This window comes from Dermacentor variabilis, chromosome 2 (genome assembly GCF_050947875.1).
Source record: "Dermacentor variabilis isolate Ectoservices chromosome 2, ASM5094787v1, whole genome shotgun sequence".
Taxonomy (NCBI): Eukaryota; Metazoa; Arthropoda; class Arachnida; order Ixodida; family Ixodidae; genus Dermacentor; species Dermacentor variabilis.
The window spans coordinates 11,341,856-11,354,790 of NC_134569.1; the positions used below are offsets into that span (position 1 = coordinate 11,341,856).

The 12,935-nt window shown below is 44.0% G+C and overlaps 1 protein-coding gene across 5 annotated transcripts in view; it reads right to left on the minus strand.

The window, feature by feature from the left end:
- LOC142571337 (uncharacterized) overlaps window positions 1-12,935 on the minus strand; it is a 151,868-nt gene that overhangs the window by 125,258 nt on the left and 13,675 nt on the right. For all 5 annotated transcript variants that reach the window (XM_075679605.1, XM_075679606.1, XM_075679603.1 and 2 more), the window contains exons 4-6: window positions 9,709-9,926; window positions 7,074-7,298; window positions 5,165-5,310 (exon numbers count right to left, since the gene is read on the minus strand). In XM_075679605.1, the coding sequence (XP_075535720.1) occupies window positions 5,165-5,310; window positions 7,074-7,298; window positions 9,709-9,926 (589 nt within the window). The remainder of the gene's footprint in view (window positions 1-5,164; window positions 5,311-7,073; window positions 7,299-9,708; window positions 9,927-12,935) is intronic.

Genomic DNA, 12,935 nt, shown 5'->3' on the forward strand with positions numbered 1-12,935 from the left:
CGCTTGCAGCATGCTACACAAATTTTTCCCACTAGTGTGTATGCACCTTAACTGTCGTCAGCCCTTGGATAACGTTTACGCAGCACTGTAAGCACGTCGCTGGCATTGGCTTACGACGTGGTGTGCTCAGCGCGAACACAACAAACCTGAACCAGCCTGAACCAGCCTGAATCATCATCATCATCATCATCATCATCATCAGCAGCAGCAGCAGCAGCAGCAGCAGCAGCAGCCTGGTTACGCCCATTGCAGGGCAAAGGCCTCTCCCATACTTCAACAACCCCGGTCATGTACTAATTGTGGCCATGTCGTCCTTGCAAACTTCTTAATCTCATCCGCCCACCTAACTTTCTGCCGCCCCCTGCTGCGCTTCCCTTCCCTTGGAATCCAGTCCGTAATCCTTAATGACCATCGGTTATCTTCCCTCCTCATTACATGTCTTGCCCATGCCCCCCATTTGTTGTTCTTGATTTAAACTAAGATGTCATTAACTCGCGTTTGTTCCCTCACCCAATCTGCTCTTTTCTTATCCCTTAACGTTACATCTATCATTCTTCTTTCCATAGCTCGTTGCGTCGTCCTCAATTTGAGTAGAACCCTTTTCGTAGGCCTCCAGGTCTCTGCCCCGTAGGTGAGTACCGGTGAGACACAGCTATTATACACTTTTCTCTTGAGGGATAATGGCAACCTGCTGTTCATGATCTGACAATGCCTGCCAAACGCACCCCAGCCCATTCTTATTCTTCTGATTATTTCCGTCTCACGATCCGGATCCGCCGTCACTACCTGCCCTAAGTAGACGTATTCCCTTACCACTTCCAGTGCCTCGCTACCTATTGTAAATTGCTGTTCTCTTCCGAGACTGTTTAACATTACTTCAGTTTTCTGCAGATTAATTTTTAGACCCACTCTTCTGCTTTGCCTCTCCAGGTCGGTGAGCATGCATTGCAATTGGTCCCCTGATCATCAGCGAATCGCAAGTTACTGAGGTATTTTCCATTAACTTTTATCCCCAATTCTTCCCAATCCAGGTCTCTGAATACCTCCTGTAAACACACTGTGAATAGCATTGGAGAGATCGTATCTCCCTGCCTGACGCCTTTCTTTATTGGGATTCTGTTGCTTTCTTTATGGAGGACTACGGTGGCTGTGGAGCCGCTATAGATATCTTTCAGTATATTTACATATGGCTCGTCTACACCCTGGTTCCGTAATGCCTCTATGACTGCTGAGGTTTCGACAGAATCAAACGCTTTCTCGTAATCAATGAAAGCTATATATAGGGGTTGGTTATATTCCGCACATTTCTCTATCACCTGATTGATAGTGTGAATATGGTCTATTGTTGACTAGCCTTTACGGAATCCTGCCTGGTCCTTTGCTTGACAGAAGTCTAAGGTGTTCCCGATTCTATTTGCGATAGAATCGCATACATCTGATTCTTGCCAATTCCTAGTTTCTTCTTCACTGCTTTTAGGCTTCCTCCGTTCCTGAGAGCATGTTCAATTCTATCCATATTATATTTCCTTATGTCAGCTGTTTTACGCTTGTTGATTAACTTCGAAAGTTCTGCCAGTTCTATTCTAGCTGTAGGGTTAGAGGCTTTCATACATTGACGTTTCTTGATCAGATCTTTCGTCTCTTGCGATAGTTTACTGGTACCCTGCCTAACGGAGTTACCACCGACTTCCATTGCACACTCCTTAATGATGCCCACAAGATTGTCTTTCATTGCTTCAACACTAAGATCCTCTTCCTGAGTTAAAGCCGAATACCTGTTCTGTAGCTTGATCTGGAATTCCTCTATTTTCCCTCTTACCGCTAACTCATTGATCGGCTTCTTATGTAGCAGTTTCTTCCGTTCCCTCCTCAGATCTAGGCTAATTCGAGTTCTTACCATCCTGTGGTCACTGCAGCGCACCTTGCCGAGCACGTCCACATCTTGTATGATGCCAGGGTTAGCGCAGAGTTTGAAGTCTATTTCATTTCTAGTCTCGCCGTTCGGGCTCCTCCAGGTCCACTTCCGGCTATCCCGCTTGCGGAAGAAGGTATTCATTATCCGCACATTATTCTGTTCCACAAGCTCTACTAATAGCTCTCCCCTGCTATTCCTAGTGCCTATGCCATATTCCCCCACTGCCTTGTCTCCAGCCTGCTTCTTGCCTACCTTGGCACTAAAGTCGCCCATTAGTATAGTGTATTTTGTTTTCACTCTACCCATCGCCGATTCCACGTCTTCATAGAAGCTTTCGACTTCCTGGTCATCATGACTGGATGTAGGGGCGTAGACCTGTACAACCTTCATTTTGTACCTCTTATTAAGTTTCACAACAAGACCTGCCACCCTCTTGTTAATGCTGTAGAATTCCTGTATGTTACCAGCTATATTCTTATTAATCAGGAATCCGACTCCTAGTTCTCGTCTCTCCGCTAAGCCCCGGTAGCACAGGGCGTGCCCGCTTTTTAGCACTGTATATGCTTCTTCTGGCCTCCTAATTTCACTGAGCCCTATTATATCCCATTTACTGCGCTCTAATTCCTCCAATAGCACTGCTAGACTCGGCTCACTAGATTATGTTCTAGCATTAAACGTTGCCAGGTTCATATTCCAATGGCGGCCTGTCCGGCAGCCTGAATATACGCATACAAGCAAAACAGCGACCGGAAACCAGAAGCACTGCAACAGCTAGCACAGGCAAATGATGATGAGATAACCAAGTGGTGCTCTTTGTAATGGGCATATCACTCGCGCCACGACGTTACAGCAAGAAATCGTGGCACCCTTTCATTATTCATTGCGTCAATGCATTGGGTTTAATCATTTCTTTGGGAAAAACTAAACTATAACGGGAAACTATAGCCTGACTCGCAATCGTAGATATCCAGCTGCTATCCTACTGGTGGCGGTGCTGTGTATAGTGTGAGCCCTAGGTGCTGGCATCTTTAAGAACGGTCGCGCCACTGCTAGTACAAGAGTCAAATTTCCTTTACAATGCTGCCACGCACCATCTTCACTCGAAAAAAGAAACAAACAAATCACAATAACTAAATAAATAAACAAGAAAGAAGAAAAAAATCAGGATGCACATACTGATTGTGTGAGCATGCATGGCTTTATGCATATAAGTCGCACCCACTGTAACGACAAACCGTTGAAAATTCTGGTAAAAAACGCTACTTTTAACCTGGAAAATATGGTAACTGTTTGTTTTAAATACCTGCGAATGGATGGCACAACCCACTCTTGTCAAATGGTCTTTATGAATAAGTGTACAAAAGACACCACATATCATCAATTGATTAATGTTGTGCCCACACACGTAATGCGCACGTTTGTCTATAGACCATTGGCAGCACTCCTGTTCCAACTTACTTTGAGCCTAGAATCTGATAATCCCAGACGGGATTATCATTAGCAGTGGGGCATAGTATCCAGCACCGACTGTTTGACATGCCCTTCAGAAAATTGCTGGCCGGGAATCGGCTGCATGCTGCCTGCAACACTGCCATTATTGGTTACCAGTCAAATTGGTTGCAGGCAACTGGTCATTTATACCTAGCTCTAATTCGCGGCCCCTACACCCACGTTTACTTTACCAACCAGCTACGCCTTTAACTTATGAATGCCCACACAGACCAAAGACACTCTGCTACCTACTTTTCACAGCATTTGAAAGGATGAGAAGTGAGAAGAAAGAAAAACTGATTATTGCACTACTAGAATTAAAAGGCTACTACACACCAATAGAAGTTCACTTATTTTGCGAGTTCTGACATTACATCATTGTCATAGTCAAGTGTTCCGACGAAAACTCGTCTGGCGAGGAAACATAATGGTGCCAAAAAACGTGCACTCGCCAAGAATGAAATAAAAAATAAAGAACCGACGTTTCGGTCCCCGTACAGGTCCCTTGATCACAATGAAGATGTAAGCATGGGCGCGCGGCTATCTATAGGTGAGGTGGCGCAGTGTTCGGGTGTATATCTCGGGAAGATTACCCCGCATCCTGTTTATCGTGTGTCTAGTTGATTGGATGTGAAATGATTCTAAAAGCAAACGGGCAGAAATGTGTTTTTCTTTTGCGATTATGGCTGCCGAGTCCCAGTCAATGATGTGTCCGGTTAGTTCGTGATGCTCCGCCAGGGCGTTCGCGGCTGTGTGACCCTTGGCGACGTCATTCATGTGTTGTCTCAAGCGCCGTTTAAAATTTCCGCGCTCTCCGATGTACGACACGTCACACTCCTTGCAGGGTATTTTGTATATCACTCCCGGGCAGTCCGCATATTGCAAAGGGTCTTTTGTGCATACCAGCTGTTGGCCAAGTTTTCGGGAAGGCATATATATATATATATACACACGAATGGCAATATTACACGTACAATAAGTTATTACAGCACAATAAGTATAAAATGCAAATAAATAAAAGATACAATAGATACAGAAAGGGCAAAGCAAAATGAAAACAAAGAGGTCTGGAAGTATATGAAATTGCATATGTCGACCAGCAGTAAAAGCAATTAGAAAACAGAATTGCCAAGGAAATACAGTTTCGATTTCTTTTTGATTATTTAAAAAGTTGAAGAATGTTGCTTAGTATCAAATAAAGCCTGCTCATCATTAAGTAAATTAGGAATCTGCCACTGTAATAGCTGATTGCTGTAGTTGGTTCTCGTTTTTGTCTTAGTAATGTTCCTAGTGTAATTAGTTTTGATATTGGTGTATACAGAAAAGAGAGAGGGAAACAACTTCATGTAGTCGCCTGCAGAACGACACCATGACTAAATGGCGCCGTGACGCGGGCCCTGACGTCTTCTCAGCGGGTGGTCTCTACTCAACTCCAGCGCGTGTTAGTTCCGCGCACTTACAGAAAAGAAATTCTCACGATTACTTATGAATTCTAAAAATGCCTTTTCGGATATCTTTTGTTGGTATTCCAGATGTGGAATAAATTGCCGTAAGCAATATGTTTGGGCCACAAATTCTAGCAGAAAAAAATATTCCACCAACACAACTCTTAGGTGTAATTTGCTCCCTCTCAATTTCCCCAATGCATAAATATTCTAAAATCTGCGGCAAGTTATGAAAGCTGCAGATAAGATCAGCCCACAAAACCATCGCCAGGACACACGACATCAGGGACGCAGTCAAATTCGTTCCACTCACTTGTGTGTTCAGGAAGGGAGAATCCTTCCGAGGTGTCTCCTTATTTTGCCGATGCATGCAGTTCACAAGCTCTTCCTGGAGTGCCTCCAGTTGCTGCACTTGGCCTTGAGACAATTCGTGCTGCTGAAGGGACGGGTCTGACCCACCTAAGCAACAAATACCCAACAAAGCCAAATATGTCTGCAGTGGACACAAACAGTGATGCACATTTTTGTGTTCCCTTCACTGGTATAATTATTACTCAGTATTTTACCTGATTATGTTATGTTACAGGGATGAGGAATGTTTACAATTACTTGCAAAGTAAATACCAGAAAGACCTGTGATGGATACCAAGTTCAAGCCTGCCTCTGGCCATTTTGTCAATGACATCATCATCCAACCAGCAGCCTCAGTCCTCCACTGCCTCACAACAATATGAAAGATTTAGCCTTTGCATCTACCACTACAGCCATGCAGTCACATTTAACACTTGCATCTTAAAGGGCCACTAAATTAAATGCTAAGCTGGCGTAGGATGTTTAAATACCATTAAAGAAACCTCGCAACGCTTGTTTCATGCCAAGAAAAGACTTAGTTTATGAGAAAACTGCCCCTGAAGGGTCCGAATATTTTTTTCGAAATTCAAATCTCCCGCCACCCAACCGGGGGAGTGGTGATGTTGCCCGTGCCATCAACACCCTTTGCTGCCGTTGGTGAGTAACAGGGCGCCTGACAGATAGCGGTACCAAGCCAAGACAGAGCGGTGGATCCGCCACTGCAGCTGCTTTTCGGTCAAGTGGGGTAGACCGTTCGGGCATCCCATGACATCACATGGAAGTTAAATTCTCTGCTACTTGCAGTTTGCGCAAGTTTCGCGAGCCAACAAAACCGGCACAGCACTACACAATAACGAAACTACTGAAATGTGAAAGCGCTGGCGGTGCAGAGTCGAGCGAAGACGAAAGCTTTCGACCGCCCGTGTTACTGTCAGCTTTTTCAATCAGTTATTTTTTTTTTAAATGATATAGAACTGGACAAGCAGCATTTTATTTCGTCTCATAATACAATACAAGGATGTTTCTTGCAACGGGTTGTTGAGTACTAGTGAAAGAATTTTACTGAGGAGTGCTTTCATCATTGGGCAAGTACTTAAATGTCCCGGGGGAGTCTCTAATCATGTCCTGCATTTACTTCAATTTCTCGATTATTAAGGCTCTGTTCACGATAATATCAGTGCCTTAGTGATTCTCGAGCCCTACTCTATCACTTTAGCTTGGCTTAATATTTGCCTTTAGTGTCCCTTTAACATTTGTAAGTTCTACACAGCAGTGGTAGATGCGTCTTATGAACAAAGATGAATTTAGAATAGTCTGTGCTGTTTGATAGGAGTGTGATCAAGTAACATACCAGAAAGCAAGTGTTTCCACTTTAGCAAATGTGTTCTATGATACTTGTAACATGGCTCTTTGTCACATTACATTTCAAGCTAAATGTCTCACAAAAAATATTAAAACCACTAATGTAATTATTCATAATAACCTTCAAACACATGCACTGTTTAATCAATATTTCTACCAACATTTTATAATTTGCTTCTACATTTTATATTTATGCTTCACTGTTCTAAACATGCACACACAATGCAAGCATGCATGCCACACAGCACACTCACACATGAACATACACATATACACATTTTTTATCTGATGCTTCTGAAGACCTATTCTCAATCACTTTTGGGCATACTTCTACTCTTGTGCAATATGACAGCCAATCCAATGTTTCATGGGAGCAAGAGACATACTGGCTGCTGGCTTAATCAATCAGTATAAATACAGAAAGTCACACACCCGAAAGTGATCAACCCAGCCCCTCATCCCGACAGCGCAACAAGCAAGCAAATAAATTATGATCAATTTTTGCGTACCAAGGTAGTGGCCAACACCAAATGCGACAGCAGCAACTGCCACAAGAGCAGCCACAGTTGTTAGAACCCAGTTTAGACGAGTGTTCGGCACATGCTTGTAACGGCGCACTCCAGACTGCATCTCCAATCCTGGCGGCAAAGACACATCTGATGCCACCGATGCTGCATCTATGCAATCCAAGCCAGATGGCACCTCCTGGTTGCCGTAGGAGCTTGCAGTACCAGCTGCATACAAAAATACCGTGACCTCATAGGAGGCACCAAAACAGTCATGGGCTAAAATTACCTGAAGACAACAGGTGCAGGCTGTGATGGCCTTACATCCTTCACTCTATGTACGAGGGCGAATCAGAAAGCCTTTGCCCCTATATTTTATTAGTCAAAATAAGGTACACACAGGTATTTACAAATATATGTACCGTTCGACAGACCTTACACTATGTTCACATAGTCCACACACTGGTTCAGACATTTGTTCCATTGCAGCACTAAATCTGAGATGAAAGGCTGTCGTCAGCCAACGATGCACATGGCCTCCCCATACGCTCGTTGTCATGCAAGTCTTCACGGCCATTTGTGAACTCGCAACACCACCACCTCACACTTCTCAAAGTGAGACACCTTTCCCCATACGTGGGCTGCATTTCCCTGTAGATTTCTATGGGCGTTCATCCCTTGCTCCATAGAAAAAGAATCACACTTCGTTGCTCGTATGCCATGGACGTGTGAAGCGCAACTGCCATCTTCAACAAGTGACAGCAGCGCCATGCCGTGGAGCTACCAGCAGATGAGGCCGGGCTGGTCCAAGAAAGGTCCACTTCTGGGAATGAATATGTTGACTTCGCATTTACAGCCGTAATGTGGCCGCCCCTTCCCCCCCCACCCAAAAAAAAGAAAGGGGAAGGGGCAAAGATTTTCTGATTTACACTCATAATACTACTGGCCAAGATTGTGCTTTTACATCCATGTGCAAATGAGAAATACACAAAGCAAGGTAACATTGCAGATATGGTTACTCAGGAAATGTATTTTGGTCACAGCCTAATAAGGTAGCACAAGCAAAATGCCTAAATGTTCAGCACCTGAATCCAGCAGACACAGGTAAACATGGCTATCACAAGGCCAAGAGCCACTGTACATAGACAGCACTAAAGGTTCCATCCACGAAAGCAGTGAAGTGGCTTATTCATATTTGCTGATAATTTACTCCCTCTCAATTTTTTTCAAAGATATCATAGCAGGATGTGGTGAATAAAAATTCATAACCTATAAAAAGATCAAAATCAATGACACTCGAGTGCTCGAAGAAGTTTCATCAATTTGGCCCCAAACCGGAACTTTCACCACAGTCGTGTGACTAGTTAGACCTAGCAAGCGGGGGCAGCAAGCAGCAAGCCATCGCACAAAACTTCCCGTAAACATGTTCGTAGCTGTCACTACATTACAGTCCAGGTATGAAATAACATGCACTGGCTGGACTGATGGCCATAAAGCAAAGTTCATGTCTGTGGTCAATCCGCTGGCAACTGCAGCAAACACCTACCAGGTCTGTATGTGCGCTCACTGAACAAAATGGCAAGTGGGCTCCAAAGTGATATTGTACAATGCAGCGTGAGCTGACAGTAATGCAGGGTCACAAATGCTATATTTGCACATCATGATCACACATGATGGGTGAATGCTAAATGCACCCTTTGCCTCAACCATCATAAATTTCAAAGTAGCTATTACAGCCAAATATTGCTATAGCAAAGCCACATCAGACACAAAAACACCTTTGTTACATCCTATCTTTATTATAAACATACATCCATTACATGCATGTTCGCCTGTGTTCATTATATTGAAGTTCAACTCTATTTCAGTGAAGCACAACATACTGCCAAATTTTGTAAACAAATTCTCTGCTGTGCTGGCGTTCTATAAAACTTTACGCGTGACCGTCATGCGTTCCCTGATATCTTGTTTTCCCGCATAGCTCCCATCTCCTGCAATCCGGCTTCGCCGCGTGGCCTGCGTGATGCCCGCGACAGTCGGTCTGGTTGAAGCGCAGTACAAGAGATGGCACGAGTGTTGCGCTGCTAACCCCACCTACCAGCGGGGTTACTTGGGCGCAAAAAGAAGGCTCTTTCTTTTTAGCTGCGGGTCGGCAAATGCCGCAGATGTCCCGCGCGTGCATCGATCTATGCTTCTGCGAGACCGTCTGGCGTGGCCTTATTCGAACGCACCACCGTTCGTGTGAGTGTACGCGTGAACGACCAGGCATTGGGACCCAGCATGGGGCAAACATATTCGCTCGTTATCCGGTCGCGGTGAGTCGGACTTCTAGATTTGTCGCGCGCCCATCGGCATGTTTTGTGGATAGCAACTCGGCTAGTTTGCACTACTGTGTTGTCGTTCCTTTGTCCCAAGAGCACGGATGAGGATCCCACAAGCGAGACAGCAAGGCATGCTGGTTGACTGTTTTTCATCTTCATTCCCTATTTGTGCAACAAATGACAAAACATGGTGAATATGGCAGGAGGAGTGCCTGTCGTGTTGTGAACATCATGTTTCATTCTCTGTAGGGTGACTAGAAGACCACAGATTAAAACCACTGTTAGAGATTGAAAAATCATACAAAGACGTGACATACCAGATATCTCACTGAAGCCCATGAGCGACGCAGATGTGTTTCCTATGGCAGATGAGCTCAGAGATTCAATACTATGGTCGGTGTCCTCGTCAATGATGTCAATATCGCTGTCTCGGCTCCCAGCACTAGCATCAGCTTCCCTATCCCCACCAAGTCCAGCATCCTGGTCTTTCTCATCCCCCTTCTCCATGGCTTTCTCTCGATTAACGTTGGTGGTACTGTAACAAACAAAACCTTTCTAGTTTGGTATTCAGCTGGGCACAGGAGAACAATACAAGAAAGATGCTTAGTTTGTCTACCAAGCTGACAGTTTTAAATTCCCCGAGTTTCGCAGGTTTTCCCTGATTGCCTTTGCAAAAATTCCCTGAGTGACAAAACTTTGTCTTATGTGAAGACGGGCTGACACCATGCCACCTGATGCGGTCACTCTCTAGTAAGCATGCCAAAAAATAAAAATACGGCTTAATCCAGTTTGAATAGTAAGAAGTAGTATCTATTTTATTCAATATAGGAATCTGAAGGGAGGGGTTAGTAAAATACACAGGAAATAAAATATCATGAGAAAAAAAATGCTAAAACCCATTGCAAATCAAGTCGAACCTTTTCAAATACGAATAAAAAGATGCATGCAGAAGCAAATATTTTCGAAAATGAGCCATTTCTATCAACTGATAGCAAGCTCATTGGTATGAGGCCCGAACTTTGTCACAAGTGAGATTCTCTCAGCAGCTGGAAAGTCAACCTCAACTATCCTGACATACTCTCAGCCTACGCACAATGCCTCAGTGTTGCATTTCACTGCTTTAGAGTTTATCTTGGTCTGGATGAGGGTCACCTGCAACTCAGCATCAGCCAACACTTTGCTTTTTGAGCTCAAGCTCCTTCAAAGAGGTAGCACAGCTCTTTTCCTGATCATTCCTCAATTCGATGGGCCTTTCTGTTCTCGTCCTGGTTCCGCCACGCGCTCGCTCCATGGACCATTTGTGGCATCCTTTTGGTCAGTTGTACAGTCATTATCCAATTTTTCGGACTCCCTAGCGGCCGCGAAAACGTCCGGAAAAAAATGAATAGATCTATTTTACTGCCCCCAAGGGCTCAAACCACCACAAACACGTCCAAAAATGTCCTGAAGGCCTGCCAGTACACTCATTAAGCATATCTGTGGTCGTAATGTGACAGAAGACGGCGGGTGCATGTGCATAATTGGGGAATACGTACTGTGTCCCGTGAAAATTGCCCTTTCCCATGCTTGTTAAGCTTCACCACACTACATCACACAGGCTTCACCGCCTAACATTTCTATAATGAGGCGAAGCTGACTTTTGGAAACAGGCATTATGTAACGGGCCATTCTTTCTAAGCTTCGAAGCCAATCGCGATGATTCCAGAGACAGAGTCCGTGCCACTGCTGATAGCGGCGAATTCTTTCAATGAAAAACACACCGAAAGGCAAGAAGCTTAACAGCGAACGTCGAAGCAGCTAGGCCTAGCGTTGCCGCGATCGCGGATCTGCGTGCGAGAGCGCCGGTTCGAGGCGGCAAGGTAATCAAAATGGCGGCGGTGGTGGTGGCTTAATGCTGTTTCAGACCTGCGGTAACGACAAAAGGTCCGGAAAATTGGACGGCAAAGGGTCTTTGCATCCGAAATTTCAGACGTTCTTATACATTGACTCTATGGGGTAAGTGGTTCCGCGAAGCCGTCCGAATTGTCGGGCGTCCGAAAAGTCGGTCGTTGACTGTACACTGGCAACTCCTCCAGCCGATGACACGGTGGCAAAAGACCATTCATTACGATCCCTCTATGTTTCTCAAGCCAGCATTACCGATAAAATGACGGCTAATTTTCCCTGATAGGAGCACAAATTCCTTGAGTTTTCCCTGAGTATTTCCTGACTATTTAAAATCCCTGAGAATTCGCCGTTTTCCCAGTTGGTAGACATTCTGACGGTTGTTACTCGCATTGCGCCAATACTTTTCTGTCTTTAAAAAAATCACTTCGTTGCAATTTATGGAAACTAAATGGCTCTTAGCAACTCTTTTTTTTTTTTAACCATGTAGAATGCAGCCAGAGTGTGCGAAACAGTAAAATGACTTGGAATGCACTGATGCTGACAAAACTGAGCAGTAAATGCATGTTCCTTTATCAGCAATCTCAGGGAAACTGAACATCATCAAGCCAAGTCAAAACCTTACAGAAGCCAGTTGTCATATTTTACTGCAAATTGAAATGATGGCCGAACTCACAAAGCGGCCACTGAAGTGCAGGGTAGGCTTCAGAGATGGTTAATAAAAACCTTGGTAAAAATTTGATCATAGCTTTTTGGTGTAACAATATTTCCACTGAAAAACGCATGAAGGGTCACACTATAGTAACCAGCAACACAGAATTATGACATGAAGTATCTCACTTTCTGTGAGCTACTTGAGCCCCAAACAGTGATTTTGATGGATGCAAAAACAGCACACCCAAAATCTATGGGACTATTTCACACACTTCTGAAAGTGTGCCTTTTAGACTACCTTTAAAGGTGATAATGCAACAATAGTTCCACAAGTAAAATTGCAACACAAAATTTTGTTGCCTGTCAAAACTGCGGAATTAATGCTACATCTAAAGAATCCTTAATGTTGTTTGGCTTAAATTTCTAATGGTCAATTTGTAATGGTCAAGCAAGATTACAGTGATGGAAGCAGCATTTGGTCTTTCGGAGCAGAAAAACTTGCTGTTTGGATCGAGAAAAGAATGCTTTGGAGCAGTAACTTACTGCTCTGGTGCAAGAAGCATGCTCTGTGTAAGTTAGTACTTTCTGAAACATTGCATTCAATATGTATTATACTAAGATGCAAGCATTTTTTCTCCAACTTGCTGTTCCATTTCATTATTATATACGTTAATCCTAATTCACATTTAATTCTGCATTTGAATAAAGAGTTTAATAAATAATTTATTTTCATCTTAAGCAATTGAGCCACCTGCAGTGTACTATATAGCCTATCGCATGTTCACGTGCGTGGGCCGCACGGTCACAGCTAGGTAAATTGCAGTGTGTATGTCATCAGCCCATCTACACATGTTAATGACTTTCTGCACGCGAAATAAAATGTACTGTTGGTACAGAGATGGAGTGATCTGATGGCCGCGACCAACAGCTAAGATTGTGCGGGCGGCCTGTACACCCAGCCCATGCGATGCTAAAGTTTGTTTTTCAGATGAAGTAGTACTTAATA